A 13,306-nucleotide genomic window follows, 5' to 3' on the forward strand; every position below is an offset into this window, starting at 1 on the left:
AACTTGGGTCGCCGGTTCATAGTGCAGCGTGCTAACCGCTGTACCACCATGACCACAATCACCATCATCAACAGCAGAGGAATTATTGGATTAGTTTAAGAACCGTTCATTGTTTATCAATCAAAATAAGGTCACTGTAACAAGTCACAGTGGTAGAACACTTTCTAAGAATCTTCATCCTCCTCCTCCCTCAACGTCACCACCAACATCACCGCCTGACCCTGCGAACCCGTGTCTCACCTGTCTGTTGTGTAGCTGTCTGTCAACATAGATCTGCCCCTCCGTGATGTACCCAGTCAAGTCCGGGATGGGATGGGTGATGTCTTTGGAAAAAGGCGGAGACAACGGAAGCGGACACGAGGAGCCATCACATCACATCACAAGCGACAGCAACACCTTGGCGGACACTGTGACACTGAACAAAAGGGATTCAGCGGTATGTGTCCAGAGGGGGTGTCATTGTTGCCACACTCGGTTTGCAATCTTAGAGGTCGGTTGCCGGTTCTATTAGGGCTCTCAGTGTGACAGTTAAAATGATGAAAAAGTCAATACGTTCGTCAATAACACTGTGGCCTAAAGAAGAACAAAAAATATATAATAGGTCATGTTTTTCGGGCAAATGGGCCATCTTCACAGCACATAAATGATGAGCAAGCTTCTTAAATCCTAATGAGCAGTACAAACGGGGTCACCGCAGTCAGTCGATGGGCAGGTCACGTGCGATTGGCTAAAGTATGGGTACTTCCACCTCTTCCGAGACGTCTGGCCAGCGTGGAAGAGAAGGCCAAAGCACACACTCTCTCTGAAAGGGGCTCGCGAGATCTCCAGCTAGTGGATGCCCTCTTCTGCCAGCGGTCGTGAAAAAAAACAGACATTTCATGGCTTCACGTCTAACTCAAGCTCGCCGGCACATTGATCAACTGTGACACTTGAACGATTTTTATTTTTAAACTAAACTATAAACGACGCATTAATATTCCCAGGTAAGGCCCACTGAACTATACAGCTCTTTTTCAGAAGATACCTGGCCACAAACGATCGCACAATGAAGTGACTTATCACGTGGAAATGTCTCGCAGCCAAATACTCTAAACGCACGATGTTGATTCTAAATGTGGAAGGGGAAAAACTGGAGTGCCCGGAGAAAAATCCACGCGACCACGGGGGAGAGACATGCACACTTCAAATATGCAGGCGTTAGGGTCGGGATCGAACCCGCGACCAGGCGAGGTAGTTAGGATATCGCTGCCTGTTCTTGCTGATCAACGAGCTCACCTGTGCCTCTGTGGCAACAGGTGACCTCGGAGCGCCGAGGCACAGAGCGAATGTCCTTTTATTTGCAGCAGTTAACAAATAAATGATTCGGTCTGCCAGCGAAGCCTAAATAAATAGTCAATTAGGTTCCTTTGCAAGTATGTCCAAACATATTGATGTATTGGCCAAATCAACGCCTTACAAACCACAGTATGATAATAGTAATAATGACACCATTTTCTTATTTAAAGCTTTCGTGACTGCAGGGATTCATATTCTTGGTTCTTTCGGTAAAGTCACGTAGAAGGGAAACAATAAAATAATAAAAATATTTGGTTTATATTTTTATTCTTTTATTGTTTCCCTTCTGCGTCACTTTACCGAAAGAACCAAAAAAATGACACCATTATTTATCTTACAGTTCAACTAGTCGCAGCACCACAAGCAGAAATAATTAAATGAACAAATAAAAAAAATTGCCCTTTGCTAATACACTGCTGGATGAAGGTCTGCCCATGTCGAGTTTGTCATGGGAGTTTCTTGACCATTTGTCACCATGCTGAGCTATGCGAGGACAGGGATCTGTGCGATTACTGGTGCCGCGAGGTTAGAGAGCGGAATTAGCGGTGGTGGCTTCGCCAGGTGCCCGAGCAGGTGGATTAGCATGTGAGCGTGAAGAGGAATCCACAGGTAAGCTCGTAGATAAGTGCGCAGGTGAGTGTATAGATGAGTGTGTTGATGAATGAATAGGTGAGTGTGCGTACCTGATCCTCGACCAGAAGTCGAACTGGGACGAGGATCAAAACTGGGCTCGGATCAGACACAAGGCTATCATGATGCACTCATGTGAGACAGCTGTGTTTGCGCTGATTAACATTTGCTTGATTTCTGTACTTTATATTATTCGTGTTTCCGTTATCACTTCGGTTAACTTGGTGACCCAAATAATTCTTGCAAACGAGGCTCATCCTCCTCATCTCTTGAGTTCTCACCTGGTTCGACAAACTCAACTTGACTACCGTACGGGTGAATTTGCGGTTGAGCGCATGCCTGTAGGTGACGGCACTGAGGAGTGGCGTCAGGCGAGTTTGCCAAGGGGCGAGCCCACGCCCACAGGTGACTTTGCAGGTGAGCGCGCGTTTACCGTCGTTGGGCATGGTGAGGATGGGGATCTGGGTGATGGAGCCGTTCCTGCCCTCCACGCGGCCCGCACGCTCGTAGATGGTCGCCAGGTCAGTGTACATGTAACCGGGGAAGCCACGGCGACCCGGGACCTCCTCGCGAGCCGCCGACACCTGGGTGCGGGTGCGAGCGCGGGCACACACGAGTGTGCACGTGTGTGTCAGTACGTGTGTGTGTGTGTGTCAGTACGTGTGTGTGTGTGTGTGTCAGTACGCGTGTGTGGGGAGCGGCAGTGTAGCGGTTAGCGCGCTGCGCTACGAAACTGGCGACCCGGGTTCGATTCCCGCTCATGGCCAACACCAGTGACGATTATCTGAACCGGTACTGGGCCTGCCCTAGGTCGACTCAGCCTCAAATGAGTACCTGGTGTGGTGTGTAAACATTGCCACTGGGGAGACAAAGGCGGCCGGGTATTATGTTGGCCACTCCACCCCCTTGTGTGCCATGCCGGCCCTCATTGATGCTCACTGACAGCACGTGTCCCAACAGCCTGTTAAGGGCTACAAGGGGGATCGTTATCTATTACAGGGCATGGCAGTAGTTGGTGTGTGTGTGTGCGTGGATGTGTCTGTCTCCGGGAGTGCTGGGCGGTGCTCTGCGCAGACGCGTGCGTGAGTGCGTGTATGGGAATGCTGAGCGGTGGTGAGTGGCGGTGCATGCGTGTGCGCACAGGTTCCGCTCACCTCGCGCAGCGCCTCGGCATAGCTGCTCATGTCGGTGAGGATGACGAGCACGTGCTTCTCGCACTGGTACGCGAGGAACTCGGCCGTGGTGAGCGCCAGGCGCGGCGTGATGATGCGCTCAATCCTGGGGAGCCGCGGGCATCAGGGCCCATCCACGCCAGGCAGAGACATGTCGATCTTTGTTAGATTACTGGGGCGCAGCGGTGGCACAGTGGTGAGTGGCGCCATGGGGGCGAGATGTTCCCGACCTCGCCTGGTATGCAGGAGGGCGCCCGTATATTTGGAATTTGCGTGTTCACCCCGTGGTCGCGTGGATTTTTCTCCGGGCCCTCCGGTTTTTCCCTCCCACAAATCGAATCAACGTAACGCGTTCAGAGTATTTGGCCGCTGTACATTTTCACACGATAAGCCACTTTGTCGTGGCCAGGTCGCGTCTGACAAAGAGCTACATAGCTCAGTGGGCCTTGCGTGGTAAAAAATAAAAAAAAAGTTTAGTTTAGTTCGTGCACTCCACTGTTAAGGCATCAAGTAACTATACTATACAGTACTAAAGAAATCCTGGAATGTTGGTTCAGCACCCACACTGCCTTCATATACGCAGTACGTAAAATCAATCTGGCTGCTTTATTATCACTACGTGTGCAATGGGTGCTTCATGTGGCTGTTAATCGATCAATATCGATCCTCAAGGCTAATGATACCAGCAATCGAATCGCGTGTATAAGAGTCACTGATTTCTGGTTTTGCCGACATTACATGTAAATCATATGGTCATTTTGGATGTAAGCTTGCAATAATGGCAGGCTAATATGGATGACCCTGAATGACGACAATTAATAGAATCACCATGGTGAGGGGAGGGGAGTTAAACCTCATACCCCAATAACGCGTGGTGCTTCCAGTGTTAGTGCTGAATACGAGCCAGACGAGGAACCTAAGAGTTGGGGAATATCAGCTACTTGGCTTTCAAACGCAGCGACCAGATGAGGCTTGGAAGGGAAACATTTGTTCGGAAAAAATAATAATAATATATAACCAATTATACTTCCACATTGTTGTCTTTCCAGTTTGCTCGAAAGATAAAGATTACCCCCAAACACGAACAAACACTAATGAGACGCAAATGGACATTGTACGCATTATTAACGTATCTGCTCATCAGTAAAAAAAACACCAAATTATTTCCGAGAAGGGAAACGGCACGAGGGTTTCTGTGGCGATGTGGACCGCGTGGCTCAAGGACGATCGCAAATTCGCGATGCAGCAACAATACACAGACTCACTCTCGCTAACGAGATGTGTGCGCATTCCCTGCTCGAGCTCATCTGACTGCGGCATTAATCAACAACGCGGAAGGCTGAGCGTTACTTGTCGGTAAAATAACAACAGCAACTGCCTTGCAGCTCCGATGTCAAGAGTCCTGTAGAAATGGCAATCGTCGTTCATGGATCATGGTTTATAAAAGCTACATTTGATCTCTCGACTTAAAGCTTTCGTGACTGCAGGAATTAATACTCTTTGGGTCTTTCGTTAAAGTCACGTAGATAGAAAAATGCTAAAAAAAAAATCACGACGTTTCGATCGCAACACAAGCGATCGTTTTCAGGTGAAAAAATACAGCAGGCGGACTGCTGAGGCAGGAAGACATATAGCGAGAGAGCTACTGTAGCCAGAGGTTATATAGGTTTGAGAAGGGTACAACCCAAGGGTAAGTGGGCGGGGCTTGAGATGGAATTTGCAAGGAAATTTGAAAGTAAATGTAAGATCGCAGAGCTAGGCATGCCTCGGCCATTTTCTATCTACGTGACTTTACTGAAATGCCCAAAGACTACATTTGATCGTTTAGACCAACTTCTTCTTGGCATGAATGATATTGATGATAAGCAACAGCTATCATTTCACATCGAGGTCGTTGAGCCACATGATTGCATCAGGAATAGCTGAGTGGTGCATCGCCTTGGTGATGCCTAATCACAGCTAACATCAGTGGCGAGTTATTTATTTAAATCGGTCATGCCCTCCCTGCCACCTTACCTTCACCAGCCCGCACTGGCCACCGTGGTGAAGTAATGCCAAACAACCCCCCTCCCCCCCCCAACACTGACATAGAGTGAGGAATGACCAGGGACTGTACACTTAATGATTGTGAGTGCCACTGTCAAGTGACCAAAGAAAATCACATTATATATTTTTGTTGTCAAATACCAAGAAAAGTTTTTACATGTTTGGCCGATCCTAGATATTTTTTAATGTGACATGTAGCAATGTGACAGACACCCTTCTAGTAAAACAATCGTAAGCCCGTGCTGTCCATGAGAAGTGGATGGCGGAGATTATAGTAGGATGGTGGAGATGATATGAGGGTGGTGGAGATGATATTAGGGTGGTGGAGATGATATTAGTGTGGTGGAGATGATACAAAGTGGTGAAGATGACATTCAGGATGCAGAGAGGGTGTTGTGGTCTGCATTGTATAGAAGGTCCTCACGTGGGGTCGTTGGCCAGGTTGAGGAACAGGCACACGTTGTCCATGGAGCCGTTCTCTTCAAAGTCCGACTTGAAGAACCTCGCAGTCTCCATGTTCACCTAGGGAATGAACCATGATTCAATACGGCTAGATATTGCTGTGGTGTAGTGGTTAGCACTGGACTCGCAATCCAGGTTCTCTCGTTCTATTCCATCTCCCGGTGTGGCAGTATAATAGTCAACACACTCGCATTGCAATCCAGGGGTCGTCAGTTGAATTCAAATTCCTGGTACGGCAGTTGAAACAACGGTGCAAGTTTCTTAAATTCCCCCCCGCCCCACCACCAATGTTCACCCAGGGGTATAATTTGGCCCAGCACATTTGTGTGATCGACAAGACTCTTGTGGGGGGGGGGGGGGGGGGTTAAAGTGTGGGTATTTCCACCTCTTCCTACACATCTGGCCAATGTGGAAGAGTAGGCCAACCATCACTTAGAGGGGCTGTCTCTAGAGCTCGCACTCGTGAAGGCCCTCCTCGCATCAGGGGCGTAAGCAAGAAATTGCAGGGCTGTGCCTTTTACCTGTTACAGTGAGAACAAAAAACAAATGCATTCTTCGTGCCCTGATAATCACCATCACCTTGACGGCTTTAAGGAGGCTCAATGGGAGTGGTTGACGAGGGGCTGATGCCAAACAAAAAAAAACACCCAAAATGAAAGCGACACTTACGCCCATGGCAGCGAAGACGATCGCGAAATTGTCATCGCTGTAGTCCATCGTGTCCTTGCCTTGCTTGACGAGACCGCCCTGGCGGCAGATCTGAGCCGCGATCTGCACAGACAGCGCCACGACCGCAAATCCATCATCCACCTCATTCATCGTAATCGACTCATGACGATGGTCCACTCTGCAAAAAGGGGTTATCGCAGCCTCCAATCCTCCGGACACTGGAGCGAGGAAAAAGTAAGTGATTTATTGGGAGCGTAAAGTTCAATTCAATCGATTTATTGGATGATATTGTCACATGCCTACATTCTCTGTAAGTGGAACAAATCTTCAACACGTTTCCATGCAAAACACATAGCGATGTTTTCATGTGTACACCGTGATTGTCCATACGATGAGAACATCAACAGGTGGATGTGCACATCTCCTTTACGAACGGTAAATTAAAGACAAGGCACAGTAATGCGACTGTGGTCGTGCAACCCAACCTACAGACCATATAATAAACCACTGTGCTCCTTCGGCAGAGGAGGAGGAGTAGCAAAACTACACACACTCTCTCGCGAAACCCTCTCGTGACGATGGGAGACAATTCCAAAGTTTAGCAGTGCGAGAAGTACACAGGTTTATTTTTTTTTATTCACCTGGAGCATGGTGGCTCAACACAGTATGGATGAGACGAAACTATTATCCACAACTGTGGCTACTCGTCACCTGCTTATTGCAGTTCACCTGCGACCCGGAAAAAACGTGTCCACACCCGGCACACCACGTCCACTGTGATTCTCGCCACGGCAGTGGATAGTCGTCAGGTGCCACCTACTGCAGTCTACCGGCGGACCCCGGAATTTCTTTAAAACAAAGAAACTAAACAATATTTATTTTATTTTACCAGGTATGGCCCACTGAGCTATGTAGTTCTTTTTCAGAAGTGACCTGGCCACAAATGATAGCCCAACGAAGTGGCTTGTCACACGTAAATGTATAGCAGCCAAATACTCTAAACGCGTGATGTTGATTCTAAATGTGGAGGGGAAAACCGGAGGGCACGGAGAAACATCCACACGACCACGGGGAGAGAGAGAGAGACACTGCAAACTACAAATATACAACAGGCGTCAGGGTTGAGATCGAACCCACGACCTCCTGTAAACCGGGCGAGGTAGTTAACATCTCGCCACCGTGACGCCCATATATGGTGAGGGGGGTGAAGCTGTGGACGGACCTCGTTGTGGGGCAGGCCGGCCGCGGAGAAGATGGGGATCTTCTGCCCGCGGGCGATGCTGTTCATGGTGTCGATGGCCGAGATACCCGTCTGGATCATCTCCTCGGGGTAAATGCGGGACTGGGGGTTTATGGGCTGGCCTGGCCCGGTCAAAACGCACGGGGACAAACACGCCAAGGGTAACATTGCTCGTTACGGTTTTTTCTTTTGCAAATTCCATCACACGCTTTTCCATATATACCCACCTACGATTAGCACGGTTGGCTACGTACGGTGCGAAAGAAGTTCAACATACGTATATATAAAAAAAAAACATTTCCCGTGGGAAATTGGATACATGCAAAGCTTATGTAATCACCCGGTCTCCTGTATGTAGTGCATGATTACACTGCACTGGTGTTACACTGGTTGAGGGAAAGACGAGGAGCAACACATAAGCACACTGTAGATATATGCACACCTGGACTTGCTCCCACAATGGGTGTGCTTATGTGAGGCTTCCGCTGTACAATGCTTTTTAGTGTATCCTGTGAATGCGTCGGTAGATATTTAAAAAAATAAGAACTAAAGTTCACTGCACCCCCCCAAAAAAGACACTTGGCTCAATTTAGAGTCAATGAAAGAGAGAACAGGGGAGCAGTGGCGCACTGCTCTCTGAACGGAGAAACCTGAGTTTGATTCCTGGCCATGGCTAACATCAGTGGCGAGTGATGTCTGAACCGGTTCCGGGGCTCTTCCCTTCACCAACCCGCACTGACAAGTGTGGTGAAGTATGGTCAAATCACTCCCAAAATTCTGACACAGCGTGAGGATGCCTTCATCCAGTGATGGAGTGGAAAAGGGCTGATATGCATTATTTATTGTGACATGGAATAGAAGGACCGCACAAGTGAGAGCACAGTACCAACAAAATGTAAGGATTACATTAAATAATGGTAAAACTTTTCATGATTCTTGTTATTTATTATTTACTTACCGGAAACATATTTGTAAGAATATATTTTGCAACATTTTTTCCAGTTTTAAAAACAGCAACACACACTCAAAAAAATCCTACTACTGTACATATAATTTCACTTCCCTAATGTAGAACCTCTAAAGAACATTCTGACTATGCATTTGGTGCCACGGGCGTTGACAGTGGTGAGCCAGCTCAATTCACGAAAATAACTCTACACATTCATCAATAACAGCGTGGCCTTAACAGGAAAACGATAGAATCGGTGACATTTAGCACGTACACCATATGTGTGCTATGAAGAAGGGTCATTGCCCGAGACGTCGTCAATTATAGATTTTTTTCATTGAAAGGCCACGGTGTTATTGGTTATGTATTTATTATTTAGTATTCAGTGTTTATTATTTATTATTTATTATTCTGAATACAGCAGAGTTGGCGAGAACAATAAAACACGTCACTAGTTTGTGGCACACCAACTTTCCTCTCCCTACGTTTTACCATTCATCCTCTGACAGCAATTTCAAATATTACACAATAAGAAAGTGAGAAATCTCACTTAGTATACAAAAAAAACATCTGGCCAGTTCAATGTTTAACATTACATAAAGTGATAAAAAGCAGAAGATACTTTTATTAAAAGGACTCTCTTCCTGGCTCACAAAACTATTAGAGCGCAGCACACGATTAAACACAGTGACACACAAAAGAATCCATTTTAGTTGCAGGGAGACTTGAGACTCCCAACCTGTCCCATCCATGTAGCGAGCACTTACCCATGATGTCCAAATAATCCTCTGCGAGCACCGGAGGGCCTTTGTCGATGGGCTTTCCCGAGCCATTAAACACTCGACCTGCATCGGAGGCACATTTTCCACAATCACTTAACGTCTCTAAAAGCTGAAAATCATGGGCGACGCTCACGTGGTCCCGCTATTACATAGTCCGTTGTCCCGTAGTCCAGCTATTCCATCATCCCGTTATCCCGTAGTCCAGCTATTCCGTCGTCCTGCTATCCTATCACCATGTTATCTCGTAGTCCCACTATCCCGTAGTCCCGCTATCCCGTAATCCCACTATCCTTTCACCATGCAATCCCGTAGTCCCGCTATACTGTCACTCCGCCATCCCATAATCCGCTATCCCGTAGTCCCATTATCCCATAGTCCCGCTGTCCCATAGTCCCGTTATCCCATAGTCCCACTGTCCCATAGTCCTGCCATCCCGTTGCCCCGCTATCCCGTCGCCACAATTGACGAGGTGGATGCAATCACAGTCACAAATTTCCGGAAACAGCCCGGCCGGGGCGACTGACCTAGCATGTCCTCGGAGACGGGCGTCCGGAGGATGTCCCCGGTGAACTCGCAGGTGGTTTTCCTGGCATCGATCCCGGACGTGCCTTCAAATACCTGCGGTGGTGCAGAGCGGGCAACAGGAACCACCCCACCCCCCAGAGGAAGCGTGAGTGGTCAGGTGGCACGCCTGGCTCAGACAGGACGCTGGGAGATTTGGATTTGGACAGGGAAGGTTCCTTATCTATCAGTGCACAGTTGACTATAAATAACAGCACGGCGCTGCACTGAGCAAAGTGAAGAAAAAATCAGACAGCCTCAAATTGTCAGCGAAGCAATCAATTGCCCTATACACATTCAAATCCTTTAGGAGGCACGGTGCTGTTGATTCGACTCAGAATGTCATCGGTGGCCACGCTCAATCAATATCTTTCACTCGCACCCCCACCCCTCCCCCCCCTCCCACCCCACCCCACTTCGTTTTAATTATCATTCAGCTATTAATTCATCACTCCGGCTGCACATCACAATAATTACAATCGTCATGACGATGACGTGCACCCTCGTCGCTTTCGCCGGAGCCGAGCTGCTCGCCGTTCACGCCCGCGCTCGGGGGGATGGGGGGGGGGGCATCTACCTCGACGTTCAGCGCGGGGGGGCGGAGGGGGTCGGGGGGGGGGGTGGAGGGGCAAGGGGGAAGTGAGGGAGGGGGCCACCTTAGCTCGCGACACCCCTGCTCCGTGCACTTTGCCGGTCGTCTGGGGAGAGCAGGCGACATAGACTTGATGGCTTTTAAAGCGCCGGGCGGCAAAACTTTGGCGAGATCAGAGGCGAGGTGACAAATGAAGCGCGCCGTGAAGGGCCCTGCACTGGCGCGCGGGCACTTGGCCACCAGCCAAGCGGGGGTCTCTGGGAGGTTAGCGTGGGGGGCCCCGCCGCTCCCTCTGAAACCCACGCTCGCTCACTCGCTCCCGCTCGCTCGCGTGCCTAATTTAATGGCCAAAGAAACCTTTTGCCCAAACTCTTCTTGCTCACTGAGCAATCAGCCCACAGATGGCCTTACAGACGGGCAGAAATAATGAAAAATAATAATAAAACGGGCGCTGCATGGAAATAGAAAGGACCGCGCAAACTTTTGGCAAAACACGGCCCACTCGCCTCCACCACCAGCCTTCCACCACCCCCCCTCACCACAACCACCACCACCACCACCACCCCCTCTCCACAACCACCACCACCACCGCACCCCGCTTCGCACTGAGGCAGGCAGACAGGTGCCCCTTTGTTACTGGCAGTGCCGGGATATGCAAATCGAGCCGCGTTCGTGTAAATGTCATGCGGTAATTAAATGTCATTTGCGTCACGCTTAATCGCGCGCATTATACTTGTTCCGTCTTATAATGCGTTTAGGAAATAATTTAGTTCAATAAAGTGCGAGGCCTGGGTGGGGCGGCGGTGTGCGCGTAGCGGTTGGGGCGCTGCACCGTGGAGCGGGGCGATCCGAGTTCCACGTCTGGTGCACGGCGAACATCGCTGGCATCCAGTGACATCCGAAACGGTCCTGGGATGACCCCCTTCACTAATCCACATTGACCAGTAGGGTGAAGTATGACAAAGGTCAGAAAATTACGTTTGTTTTATTTGGCCCTTCAACAGGGAGGTAGCACATTTATTTGCAATGCTGAAGGGCCACTGCCCCTAAATGTCGCCTGTTAAATATGTTACCTTTTAAGGCCACGGTGTTATTGACGAATGTGTTGAGTTGTTTTTGTTAAATTTCGATTTAAAGCTTTCGTGACTGCAAGAATTCATCTTCTTTGGTTCTTTCGGTAAAGTCACGTAGAATGAGAATAAAATAATAAATTGATAAAATAAAATAACACAATAATATTCTCACGACGTTTCGGCCACAACACAAGCGGCCTTCATCAGGTGAAGGGGACGAGACTGTCTGGAGGACAATTTATTATTTTATTCTCATTCTACGTGACTTTACCGAAAGAACCAAAGAAGATTGTTTTTGTTATTTATGCCGCTGCAATCACCAGATAATTTGTTAAATTTTTCTACTAAGTGGTACTCTTCAACCGTGCTTATTTTACTGATCTCTGCGGGATGATGATACGGATCAGTCAATGATAGATCGCACCCTATGATGAAGATGAATGCGATGCTTGTGATAATTGCGAAAAAGGTGATGATGGCGATGATGACTGTGATAGTGATTGTGGTGGTGATGATGATGATTGTGAGGATGATTGTGATGATAATAATTGCGATAACGAGGCTGGTGATGATTATAATGATTGTAATGATGATTGTGATGATAATGATTGTGACGTGGGTGGTGATGACGATGATTGTGACGACAATGACGATGGGGCAAGGGGCAGAAAAGCTCTCACCTGGACGACGGCCTTGGAGCCGCTCACCTCCAGCACCTGGCCACTGCGCTTCACGCCATCCGGAAGCGTCAGATGGACGATCTCCGCATATTTGGGAAACTAAGAGAAGGAGCAGAAACACGAAGGCTCTCTTATCTCGGATCGGATGGGCGAGGGGCGGGAGGGGGACGGGTGGGGGGGGGGTAAGGCGCAGGCTGCGGCATGGATACCGTGCAGGAGAAATGTTGAATGTCAGTGCCATGTTGCAGTGACAAAACACACTGATACGCAGCGTAACACAAGTGCCTTACTGGTGCAAAACACAATACAACACAACGAGAATCAAATGGTTTACGAACACCGAGTTACCTAGAGGCATGGAAAAGTGAGACCCCTCTTTGTATCGTGACCTCAGGTGACATCAGTCGCGTTTTTTGAGGGTGGGAGCAGCAAGGGAACCAGTGGTGTTGATTGGGGGGTTGGGGGTGGGGGGCCCGCAACACCAAAATGGTTGAGAACTAATGATGTACATGTCAATCCACTGCTGGATGACGGCCTCCCCAGACCAGACTCTGCGAGTGTGGTGCAGGTTACTTGACCGTGCTTCACCACGCTGGTCACTGAGTGCGACTTGGCGAAGACGGGGGAGCGTAGACGCGGGGAGCACATAACAGTACGGTACAACGATGGATTTTTCCTCGCCAACCCCCTGCTGACAACATAGCCCGGCGTTCCTAAAACGCGGCGGCCCAAGCATCAATGGGACGTCCCAAAAAGAGATCCAGGTCACTTCATCCTGCATCAAAAAGGCGCCACGATTTGCTGACGTCGTCGGAGAGGAAATACGTTTTTTGGCTACTCTCCCTTTGCGAGGGAGCGAAGCAACGCCATCAGGTTCTCATCGTGAAGTGACGCGGAAGAGCTCTCCGTGTGCCCGCCACAAGCATGGATTCTCGCCCGACTCGGGTAACCCGGGGTTGCCACCTGTCCTGGCTTTCCCAGGACGGTCCCCATTGTTTTCTGGGAAGTGTTCAAGTCTTCCCAGGACACGATAAGCATCGGCTTGCGTCAGCTGAGTAACAATACGCCACGCGAGACGATGGGTTAACTCGTGGTCCTCGCTTCGTTTGCTCAAT

General features: G+C 49.0%; 1 protein-coding gene across 1 annotated transcript in view; it reads right to left on the reverse strand.

The window, feature by feature from the left end:
- Positions 1-13,306, reverse strand: part of LOC116940570 (V-type proton ATPase subunit B, brain isoform) — a 36,794-nt gene that overhangs the window by 4,122 nt on the left and 19,366 nt on the right. Inside the window, exons 3-11 of the mRNA XM_032950546.2 lie at positions 12,192-12,290; positions 9,810-9,903; positions 9,271-9,348; positions 7,537-7,676; positions 6,315-6,416; positions 5,608-5,705; positions 3,120-3,243; positions 2,399-2,549; positions 241-323 (exon numbers count right to left, since the gene is read on the reverse strand). Of these exons, the coding sequence (XP_032806437.1) occupies positions 241-323; positions 2,399-2,549; positions 3,120-3,243; positions 5,608-5,705; positions 6,315-6,416; positions 7,537-7,676; positions 9,271-9,348; positions 9,810-9,903; positions 12,192-12,290 (969 nt within the window). The remainder of the gene's footprint in view (positions 1-240; positions 324-2,398; positions 2,550-3,119; positions 3,244-5,607; positions 5,706-6,314; positions 6,417-7,536; positions 7,677-9,270; positions 9,349-9,809; positions 9,904-12,191; positions 12,291-13,306) is intronic.

Source organism: Petromyzon marinus, chromosome 9 (genome assembly GCF_048934315.1).
Source record: "Petromyzon marinus isolate PM22_M1 ecotype Great Lakes invasive population chromosome 9, UKy_Petmar_22M1.pri1.0, whole genome shotgun sequence".
In the NCBI taxonomy this organism is placed as follows: Eukaryota; Metazoa; Chordata; class Hyperoartia; order Petromyzontiformes; family Petromyzontidae; genus Petromyzon; species Petromyzon marinus.